General features: G+C 35.6%; 1 protein-coding gene across 1 annotated transcript; it reads right to left on the reverse strand.

The window, feature by feature from the left end:
• Positions 1-301: 301 nt before the first annotated feature.
• LOC147077359 (uncharacterized) lies at positions 302-10,657 on the reverse strand. The gene is made up of 4 exons (XM_085941068.1): positions 10,386-10,657; positions 8,923-9,081; positions 5,976-6,630; positions 302-351 (listed from the first exon to the last, which is right to left on the reverse strand). The coding sequence occupies exons 1-4, from the start codon at positions 10,572-10,574 to the stop codon at positions 302-304; spliced, it is 1,053 nt and encodes a 350-aa protein (XP_085797194.1). The 5' UTR covers positions 10,575-10,657.
• Positions 10,658-12,666: the final 2,009 nt, after the last annotated feature.

Raw genomic sequence — 12,666 nt, forward strand, 5'->3', positions numbered from 1 at the left:
GCGGACATGGTGGCAACCGAGGCCAATTTTGCGGCCTTTACTAAATTCGCCAGAGCGTACGGGGAGCGGGACACTCTCGACTCCCCTTGCGACTCTTCAAATTAAAATCACTCTGATAGTTGCCATATAAATTAACATCATGCATTCGTACTTCGGTGCAAGGTTGCATCACCAGTCCCGTGTGGCTCCGCTCGGGACAAAATGAGGGCTTAAATTCTTTGATCTGGCACACGTAAGGGTTATGTTAGCCGGCCGCGTACGACGTGGCTGCATATACATAACGGGAGCGGAGGTGGGAGTTTTACACACCATGCCCAGGGGCGGCGTTTTGTCTTGGGATGTCACTGGGATCTGCACACACGTTAGAAAAATTAGAGGGAACGTTGGTCAGGAATAATTATCTGCTGTTTGAAGGTTTGCAAAATCGAGAGCAAACTTAGACTACACACTGTGAAATTATGTACTGTAAAAACGTCGGTGGGTAAAAAGTACTTCAATGGCCTTCAAATTAAGATCCAAGATATCGGGATTATTTGAGGGGGGACATGTTTGGCGTAGGTCAAAATTGAGTTTTTATTGTATTTTCAAACCATGATCCTGTATTCTATACTATTTTCTAAAACATTAGAGCGAGAGGTTTAAAATAATACTATTTTATGTAACAAAAATACTTTATGCAGTCATCAAAATGCTTAAAATAAATATAAAGGATAATAAGGCTTCAAAATAATATATTATCTACAGCGTTTAAGGAGTGTCCAGGATCATGGTTTGAAAATACAATAAAAACTCAATTTTGACCTACGCCGAGCACGTGGGCCGTTAATCCGTTATTAACTACTAGAGGGGTAAATAAATAAAAGAGAATTGACGGAACAATAATTAAATACTATCTGTATGTAAACAATAAAGCATTTGTATTTACAAAAAGAACAAAGCGAACGTTCCTAGGTAAGTAAGCATAACGCTTCATAACTTTGCAGTCCGTCTCTAGGATAAAAATGATACTTATACTAAACTTAAGATATATATTCTGAAAATATTTTTTTTATATATTATATTATCTCTTTTATTTATTACCTACTACATATAATATTAATACAAGTAGGTAAACTTCATTTTGATCTAATTTTATGCGAGGTTATCAGGCAAAAAAGCGTTAAGGTTGTAGCTGTAGTATAGTAGCGATCAAATATCTATTGTTTGATGTATCAAATTATTCTACAATAATATATTCCCAGCGAATCAATTTCCAGTAAACAACTCTTAGCTAGGTCAGCAAATTGATTGGCGATATTAGATACGGTATATTATTACAGCTACATATCACAGCACATTATATCATTACAGTGTATTAACCGAATAATCATTTCCCATGGTATCATATTTTCTTACGACTGTAATAATAAATAAAATTTCTCAAGCTACTCGATTTAAAACGCTGACTCTATAATTATATACTAGAATATAAGGTTTATGTATTACTTTTCATTGCATAAATAACGAAGAATAATTTATCTAAATGTCACTCGAATCCAAGTACCCGGCTCGTAACTATCTCAGTAGATTATAAATGTACTGTCATTGTATATATACTATTGTATCGATACGCTGCTAATAAAACTCACCTCTGCTACATCTTAGACTTCATTATCATCATCCTCAACCCACACATCGAACACCATAGTAGTGACCCAACAAGGTTGTTATATAAATATAACAAGCTAATTTAGTTAGTGTAAATTTGTAATAAGGTTAAAAAGAAATTACTGCTAGTTTGTCGATAATACATGAAAGAAATAGTACTTTTTGATCTCAAAGCGTATAGATTCGGCTGTCGGCGAACTTAAATTTTCCATGTAGAATGCTCAATTTTATAATTGACTTTAATAATTCGTTAGGTACCTTACTTTAAAAAGGGTCTAATTGCACTTGACTATGTTTTGAGCTATGAGCGTTTGAAAATTGGAATGGTCATATTTTCAATATAAAAAGACATATCTAGATAGAACTCCGGCATACTGATAATTCCCATATTTGACAATAGATGGCTCTGAAATGAACGTATATGATATTGTGATAATATGGCTAATGGAACCTTTTCACACCAAAAAATCATTTTAGGCCAAAATGTCAGTTAGAATCAGTTAACAGTTACAATTATTGCACATCGTAACCTCAATGGTTATATAAAAATATTATAGTTGGGCGCCTTTAGAAAGTGTATTTATTTACAAATAGGAATGAACATTTAAAGAAAACAGCATAGATTTGATAATAATGTGGTTGTTTAATAATACAACACAATTACAATATTTAAATTTTATAAATGGTACCTACAGAAAGGAACATTAATAAAGCAATGAAATACGTTTGGTTGGCACAATGTCACACTGAGACTAAAATGGTTTAAATGTTACTTAATTTAATGTCGGTTGAATTCTGCTTTCTCTCAGCTGTGCTCGAAACTCTAATCTTGATAAAACTATCCCCTGCCCGAAAGGGAGTGTTGATGGCGTCATGGTAGTACTGTTAATTAAAATTATCCGGGTGACGTCCGTTCTGTCTGAATGCTAATTAAGGAGTCAGTATTATTTGGGCTTCGTTACATCTTGTGTAATAGCACCTGTCCTGGTCCAGATTTCCCTCTGATTAGCGACGGGCAAAACATCGAGAGCGTCAACAGCTTCAAGTACCTGGGGGTACACATCACAGGAGATGGCATTTTGCAGAAAGAGCTCGCTATCCGAATGGGAATGGCTGGAGCAACATTCAACTCGATGCGGAATGTCTGGGACTCACAATTGTACACGGTCAAAACCAAATGCCACCTATTCGACGCTTGCATTCTGACGGTGCTGCTTTACGGTAGCGAATCATGGCACCTTACGAAGGCTCAGAGCAACCGTATACTGAGCTTCGAAAACAGATGTTTGCGACGAATACTTGGTGTGCGGTGGTATGACTTGTGGAGCAACGAAGAGATAAGATAACGCACCAAGCAGCCTCTCATCACGCTGAAAGTGAAGAGGTGACGTTGGACCTGGCTCGGCCACGTGCTGCGGATGCCAGAAGAGAACTTCAACCTGGCTTGCCTGTTCTTCAAGCCGACCGGATTCCGGCGTCCTGGAAGGCCGCTAAATACAATCTATAGAGTGTATACGGCGGAGCTACGGGATGCTGGCTTGACCTGGAACGAAGCAAGAAGACTGGCGAGCGACAGGGATTCTTGGAGGCGCCGCGTGGTGTCCATATGCTCCAGTTAAGAGGCGGATATGGCAAAAGAAAAAGAAGAATTATTTGGGCGGAAGCAAGTAACTCGCCGTGACCCTTTCCACTTACAGATTTATTGCATCAGCCGCAACGGGCCGGAAGATTTCTTATTGGTTTATTCATGATAACTGAGCAGGGTTGACACTCATTATTAACAAGGATGTGTCAAATAATAATTATTAATTTTAGTTGATTAACTAACGGTATTTGGTAAAAAGGTGCGTTGAACATGACTGTAGACATGTTACAATGAAATGGTATAGTAAAGTGTGCAAAAAAGTGCAAAGTTATAAAACGTTTACCTTGGTACTCTATGTAAGAATTCAAAGGTTTCGGTTAACTGGTTAACATACGTATTGAATACAAAATAGAAGCGAGGTAGCATTCCAAACAAAATCTGAGATAAAGGAAAATTATAAATAAAAAAGACGAAACAATCTTGCATCTATAATATGGCGTTGATATTCCTCTGCGAGCATCCTCTGGGGCCTTATGTTAGAACTTGCGAGTCCCAGTCGCCCGGTCGACATGACGTCATATGACATCATTGTGACGTACTACCGGAGTGATAATAGCATTCGAGAAAATAACGCTAGTCAAATAGTGGCGTTATTCATTGTCCACATACACAAATAGGTGTTTTATCATAATAATATTTATGGTGAGCAGTGTGTATTGGGCGGCTTGCCTCGAACGTGTATTGGCTTACGTCACAATTACGTCATGTCGACGGGTGACACACGAGTCGATAGTTAGGAAATCGCAGGCCTGGGCGTCCGAAGATAGCTGAAGGACGTTTTTTTCTCGCGAAGTAGCAGGGCCAAAAGAATCAAACTTGAATTCTGCCACAAAGCCTCGAACGTCTCTCACCATCTATCGCTTGACACTACAACAGGCCATGTTGATGCTTAAAAACAGTAGTGTGGTCAAACATAGAAGTGAAACATTCACACACATTCAGGCTTTAAGAAAACCACATAAATAATATCGAGACCTAACCAGGACGCCAAAAATCATGACCAAGTATATCCCACAGTGGAAACGGTCTAGGGGCTGACCAAAGAAGAGGTGGGCTGACTGTATCGAAGAGGACTGGAGAAAGATGGGGAGGGCTGGAGACTGGAGAGGAGCGTGTGGAGGACAATTGTAGAGGCCAAATCCCGCCCCGGGATGTAGTGCCGAGAAAGACGGAGAACCTGGCAACGAACCCAGCGTTCCTGTGGATCATAAATTGAATAAAAACTCTCCAGATAAAAGATCAGCACTGAACTACGAAGGATGCCGAGTTGTTTCTCTCCGAAACGGAATGGTGTTTGTGGATTTTTAAAAAATTGGATTCTAATTAAATAATTAACAATAATTAGGACACAGTTTATTTAATATAGCATTTTTAAGCGTAAAGCCGAGTACTTATTAGCGAGCCCTAACTGTAACTGTATATATTCAAACCAACTCTAGATGCGAAATAATTATTTGGAGTCCATACAATTTACTGTATCTGCAAGTCAGAGTTACGACTCGTCAATGGGTACACGGCATAAGATGTTTAAATTAGTTTGTAGCCAAACACTTTTTGATGAAAAATATGAAAACCAATTAATGCAGTAAAAACAAATTACATACTAAAATGCTTAGTCACTAATAAAATGTCAATAAAATTAAAAAATTGCCACATACAGGTTTAAGGCTTTATCATAACTAAAATAATTACAAGATAAAAAGAAATTTTTATATACAACGTTTTTAAATTTTCCGTTGAATTATTATGCTCAATATGCTCAAACTTGTACTTGATGTGAAGAAAATAAAAAGCAAACAAACAAAATATAGAATACTGAAATGTTATTTTGATTTCCATAGTAACGCACGTATATAATAATAATTTAGTTGCTAGGACCCACTTAGCAACCAATAATAGTCTTTTACTTTTTACGGATTTTTCTGAAATAACTTTCCATACGAAACAGAATTAACTGAAAATGAATTCAATTCTACTTAAAGATGGCTAAAAGTATTAAAAGAATGCATTGGCATCGTGTTCTAATATATTCTTAAAGTTTCAAATGTCTAACTAGTCGGGAAGTCAGTTAAAATCGATTACAAGATTTGTACTGGACAAACAACCACCGGATAAACAAGAATACGAGCTAATAAAAACGTTGTAATATCAGAGTAGTAGTATAAGATTATTATAAAATATCATTAAAATTAAAGCAAGGGTGGCCAAGTTGTTTCTAGTTGCGATATATATTCGATGTTAGAAATTAATGGCAAACTAGATTCCTTGTATGTATGTCCCAATTTATGTATTGAGTTACTAATTTTCAGAAAAATTTAAAAAAAAAAACATCACATTGGTGTCATTTTTAGCCAGATTGTCATTTCATGTTTTTAAATGATCAATTTGCTGATACTTTTTTAAAACGCAACACCCCTTTGATGTGGATCACCAGTGTGAGTGATTTTATGTTTTTTAAGATGACCAATTCGTGTGAATTTTTTAAAACACACATCGCATTGATGTGGCTTTTCACCAGTGTGTGTCATTTTATGTTTTTTGAGATCACTATTTGCAATAAACTTTTTAAAACACACATCGCATTGATGTGGCTTTTCACCAGTGTGTGTCATTTTATGTTTTTTGAGATCACTATTTGCAATAAACTTTTTAAAACACACATCGCATTGATGTGGTTTTTCACCAGTGTGTATCATTTTATGTTTTTTGAGATCACTAATTGAAATAAACTTTTTAAAACACACATCGCATTGATGTGGTTTTTCACCAGTGTGTGTCATTTTATGGTTTTTGAGATTATTAATTGACCGAAATTTTATTAAACAAACATCGCATTGATGTGGTTTTTCACCAGTGTGTGTCATTTTATGTCTTTTGAGATCACTATTTGCTACAAACTTTTTAAAACACACATCGCATCGATGTAGTTTTCTTCTTCTAATCTCGAGACAAGCATGCTGCGAGACTTTATATGGTTGAACATTGGATTCATATAGTTGTTCAGTAGTATAAGTGTTGAATGACTGCTGAGACTTCATGCATGAAATGTAGTGACTATTTAGATGATTTACAGATTCAAACACTTCATAACAATCATTGCAAATAAAGTTGCGTGGAAAGTATGAAACTCTTCTTAACATAATTCGAACCACCTTCGGCAAGTATATCTTTTGAAATTCTTGTTTTACGTTTGATTCATTCATTGTTATCTCCGAGTGCCATATCGTCATATTTTTGATTTCATTGGTTACTTGTGCTGTTTTATTGTCAACTGTTTCTTTTTTAACGATATCCAGTGTATTACTGTGACGTACTGTGTAACATTGCTGGGTAGAAATCTACAATAAGAAAAGAGTTGGTATATTTGTCGGTGCATTACAGTGATCTGTTTAGGTATCATCATAGTTTATTTAAGTACCTTGGTTACATATTAGGACCTAATACATTGTAGTGTTGTTAATTGTAATATTATATTAATTCATACATCGATTGTCGTCTGGTAGCGAGCAAGAGGTCATCTACATCGGTTCGGGTAGACGATTGTTTCAAAATCTCTAATATAATTTAAAAAGTTTTAAATCCGCGTTTCTTGCAATATGCAACAATATACCTACCATAAGCATTGTTGAATCGAGCGAGTCACTGCGGTCAATTGCGAAATGCTTACTTTGAAGAATAAATTAGTTAATAAAAATATTCACTTCCATTGTTTTATAAAGCGACCTTTGCAACTGCTGAAGGTGTCAATTTCATAACTCGCTTGTCCTGTGTGAACCCTAATGCAGGTCATATAGTAAAAAATGACATGACGCTTTTAGGACGTTTGCACTGGACAAGAAGCAACAAGCAGCATTTTCTTTTGTTCCAAATCAGTATAACCAACGGATCGAGGAGACCAAGCAACACAAGTATTAACATCGTTGCCTTAGTCGAATCTCTGATCCATCGTTTAGTAACTTTCTCACGACGCATCTTCGTAATATCAATTATTGACAATAGTAATTTAACTTATCTAGCCATTGCTGTAACCTGTCTATAATCATTGTATCATTTTATTGTTGGGGGCTAAATAAATTGGAATTTTACTTTTATCACACGCATCCTTTGACTAACATCATTGAGTTAACCTACCTACCCTACCCAAAATCATACCTTACGATATATTCAATTCAATAATAATAAAATAAATCCAATATCATTGTGTTTCCTAATATAGCAAGCAAGGTGTTTTGAGAGTTAATTGTCAGAAATAATGCGTGATTTTTGGCTAGATAGAAGATAGAACCAACCAAAGCGTTAACTATCAAACTTTCAATCATCATGAACAGATTTTTACGCTACCAATTTATCCAAAATTAGTAGTAATTTGCACAACTTATAATTCCATTTTATCGAAAAAATTAGATTCATCGATGAGGATCATTAAATTATTGGCTTAACGGGATGATTAATAGGTAAGGAAAATTGTCGCAAATGAAATGAGACCTATCCAAAAGAGTCCCAACAGACTCCATTGTATCCACAAAATTCACCGTTAGATACGGTTTACATAATGTGACCAGATGTCCCGTCTTTACCGGGACAGTCCCGTTTTCAAGTGGCGTGTCCCGGTATCCCCGAACATAGCTTCGGGACGCCAAAATGTCCCGTTTTCGAAAAGAGAGAAACACGCAAAATCAAATTCTTGACGGTAAAATCCAGTACTCAACACCAGATATGCCTACTTAAGAAGATTTGTTCTTCGGAAAATTATATCACCTGATAAATTTTCATGTAAGTACCTATTCATTCCTGTAGGTATGTAGTTTTCATTAATAAATAAAATAATAATATGTACTATAAAACAATATGACGTGGGAAAAATATGGGGGAAATGAGATCATTACTATCATGTCAATTGTATTGTATGAAAGTGTGAGGCCCCTAAAACGGATAAGTAGGTACCTACCTTTTTTAGGTGTCCCTGTTTGGGGGAAAAAATAAATGGCCACGTTAGGTTTACTGTAAACGGGGATACCGGGACACGTCGCCTGCAAACGGGACTGTCCCGGTGAAAACGGGATGTCTGGTCACATTAAGTTTACACCATGGTGGCATCAACGGAAAATATTTTTTAAAAATTATACCGGAGGTCGCGTTAAGGTTAATGGAGATAGTTACCGAATTATGATCAATGATGTTTTTTTTTAATATGGACGACATTCATACGGACGAGATGTGGTTCAAACAAAGTGGCACTAAGTGCCATACGGCGACCGCAATGATCGATTTGTTGAAATCAAAATTTGTCCAGAAGTTGATTTCGAGAAATGTACATGTCAATTGATTTCCAAATTTTCCTGTGAAGCTTTGTAAATTCACTGGTTATGCTAAATAATTCAGCAACAATTGAAGCCATGGAAACCCTATTTGTTCGAGCTATCCATGATATATGGCCAGCAGTGCACGAAAAAAAGTGGCCCAAACTGGACGCCCTGAATTTGCTTTGTTGATAACAGCTATCTAATCATTTATAAATATTGTGTATCAAACTTTTGAATAAAATGAAATGTTTAAATACAACGTTTATTTTTTTTGTACAGTTTAAAGTTGGGCTTCAAAAAAACAACATGTATAATAATTGAACGTACCTGATCTGGTGGTCTGTATTCTGAATAAGAGCAGCCAGGTAGAGGTGACTCATTTTTAATGTGGCAGATTGCATTGTCAACAAATTCTTGTTTGATAACGACTCCCTCATTATCATTCTCATTCTCAGTCTTTATATTGATCAAAACGTTCTCACTCTCCTGAAAATAACATCGTAATTATTATCATAATATATAACAGTCCTCGCACAGCTCTTTCATCTGCAATCAGTGACCGTCAATGTTTTCTTCTGCCATTTTTTTACGATTAGATCAATATATTTGTGATATGCGATTATCTCACTTATCCGGTCGACCCCCCATGCTAGAGCCTTGTCAGCCGCCCTTTGTGATTGCCATAGTGATTTCCAAAGTTCAGTACAATTTTCGTTTGGAAAATCATCTCGATTCCTTATCTTAGTGTTAGAGTCTATGACCGAATGTCTTCCACTGAGTAACCAGCGATCAACGTGTCTTGAAGGATCGAAAAGTATCAAAGGTGGTCCGACGAGTTGGATGAACAATAGTGTCAATACTGTTGTGGTCTACAACGAGGCTCTTATTGGGGTAATAATTAGATTCATTTGCGAAAATTCTCATTCAAATTCACATGATGAAATGGTAATAGAATTCAATGCATTTACCAAACGCGATAGTTTTACACGATATGTCTTTGCATATGAGATGATTCAGGAAAATTAACTTGTACTATGCAAGCGCGAACCGAACCGTGCCGGAACACCGTTCCAATGCGTTACATGACAAAAAGCCCTGCCAAACAGTATCACCATTATGATCAGTCAGAGCCCCGCCATCTTTAGATTAATAAAACCTGAGCTTAACTTTCTGCACAAGCAACGAGTGGTTCACTTTTCAGCTGTCAAAATCAGATCCCAGATTGCTTGACATATTGATTCGCCTTTTCTCGTTTCAAATTGAATTATAAGATATTCTCAAATCAAATATATTAACTATCAGTGTTATTTATAAATAATATACATTCCTGTTATTCATCAGCTGTCAAAGTCAGACTAGTCCTTCACACGAAAACCGGTTGTAATATCGATTTCCTAAAAATATGTAGCATTGATCAATGCATTACATTTGTAGAAGGTGTGTTCATGCTAGTGTATTATTAATTATCATGTAACTCATCTATCGAAATCAAATCATTCCCTGTGTAAACACGACAGATGCATCAGTATGAGCACTCTATAGAACAGTGACAGGCAATGACAGGTCATCCGTAGACAACAACGGGAGGGGCGAGAAAAGTAGGACCAGTCATTGTGAATGTATCGGGTATCTACTTGAGCCGGCAATAGTCAGAGCCAATCCAAATCCGATCAAAGCTCTTATATTCTAGAATAGTCGTACTTTTAGGTACCTGCTTATGTTTAAAAATTGACCACATTTGTCAACAAAATCATGAATACCCTGCATAAACAAATTAGGAATCTACTTACCTCTTTTAAGTGGATAATATTACTGTCGTCCTCGACATTTTCCTGTTTGACTGACACGTCAAATCGACCTTTGCCCTTGAAGTGATTTAAGTCTATCGATTGACATGTACCATCGCTGATTACCTCCGCCGTTTCTTCAGGCAATATTTCATCGATTGTTTCAGTTTTTACTTCCATTTTATGCGACATTTTACATCAAAATCTGACAATACATTCACAAGACCGTCGCGGGTCACTAGCCATGCCATATAATATTTATTATAAACAATTGCAGTCTACCGTCTACCATAGACATTATGAAGTGTTGCCATTTTTATAATCTTCCTTTGAAATAAATAGATTATTTTTTTATACAAAATAAAACAACTAATTAGAATAATTAATCGAGAGGCTCTTTTTATTCAGAGGTAATTTAGTAGATAACGTATTTTAATTTTTAATTTAATTTTAGATTGTTTATTAAATTTATTTATTTTTATGTTTTTTACAAAATTGCATAATTTCTGACTAAGTGGTGGGTCGTATCAAAGCATTCCATTTTTGTCAATATTTTTAACCACTTGCTGTAGGTACCAATATTACACGATTCTAAGTAGTAAATTATTTTATTGTCAACTAATCATCGAGGTAATAATAATTATTAGTAATCATATTACGTATATAGGTACGTACACACACCATCCCTATTATTGATTGATATATTTAACGCGCAAAGAGACTACCATTAAAATACGTAGGTACCTACGCAAGTGGTTTATCAAATTGGTAAGTACCTAGATAATTATAACGAAACTGTAGTATTTTTTAAAGGATATAGGATAATAACAGCTGTTAACCTGGCTCTAGCAGATCGAAATCTATGGTGAGCATCAATCAGTTGACATGAACCCTATTTGACAACTAAACCTCACACTAAATTAACACACAGTCAAATTACTTCTTCCACGTATGCACCTTTTCACCCCAGTAACATTATTAATTTCCTACTAATTTTGTATAGGCGATTATTTTAACCGTGTTGGGTTAAATAAAAAGGCTAGAACGATCGAACAAAATATGTCTCACTCGTAGCTCAGTCCACATTGTATCTTGCTAGAGAACTTATTACTTAGGTACTTCGGATAATCATCCCTAGCTCTCTGTTATATTGTAGGAAGCAGCGCTCGAAATGGAAAATTTTACGAACCGGAGCGCTAGATGATTTTACGAAAATATGAACATAGTTATCTAAATATTTATAAAAATAAGTGTTAGGTTCTTTTGTTTTATGGCCGATCTAGCTCGGACGGTCAAATTATTTTCCTACGAGATTTTAATAATCGGAACGGCGCTCCGGTGCGTTCCGGTCCATTTCGAGCCCTGGTAGATAGGTAGCTTATGTATCTATATCTACAATAGTATCACTGTACTTTTGTCAAAACTCACAAATAAACACGGATTCTACAATATCAGACTAATTTAGTTCTTCACATCTCCTTCGTCATCATCCATAATCACCTACATCCAAACTGGTGACTAGGTACCACCACAATGTCTCCAAACTTAAAATATCTTAACACATATGAGGGGTAAAGAAGCAAAAGCAGCTTTCTACCAAAACAGTATTTTGGAGAAAAGGCTAAAAAGCTAATTTAAGGCAGATAAGTTTAATACAAAACTTTTTGTTTTTTTTTCAATGTAGAAATAATGTTAAAAAGATAATCTTTATAATAAAAATCAGTAATTTTGCTACACTTTTTTTATAATAGTCAATATTGCTACATGTGCTTCTAAATATATGATTGTTGTATTTGCACCTAACTATTTGAAAGTTTGCTGTGTTTGCTCCCAAATTGTACCGAGCGCCCATTTTGTCACGTGACTTTTTTGTATGGGAATAATATTGAATAGGTATAGAAGAATGCAGCCTTTGCTTCTAATGTGAATAATTTAAGGTATTTTTTTATGAAAGAATGCAAGGTTGCGCCTCAAATATTGTTTTACCATGTGCAAAATGAGCAGCTCTATATTTCTGCATTCATAGGTTATTTTGCCAATTTTTCAAGATTGCTGCCTTTGCTTCTATACCCCTCATATAAAATATGTACTTATGTAATTACGTTTAAATGGATGAAAACTTATTTTAATTAACATACAATGCAACAGTGGCGAAAGGTGGAGGTAGGCTTTTTAGATCGGACATAAATAGTGCACACTTATCTTTGCCAGTCAAACGTAATTGTTATATTCCCATTATGTACATATTCCTCATCATTTTTTATACGCTCTTCTATGCGCATTT

This window comes from Rhyacophila brunnea, unplaced genomic scaffold (genome assembly GCF_057557595.1).
Source record: "Rhyacophila brunnea isolate RB1 unplaced genomic scaffold, BYU_Rbru_1.0 scaffold_13, whole genome shotgun sequence".
NCBI classification, from domain to species: domain Eukaryota; kingdom Metazoa; phylum Arthropoda; class Insecta; order Trichoptera; family Rhyacophilidae; genus Rhyacophila; species Rhyacophila brunnea.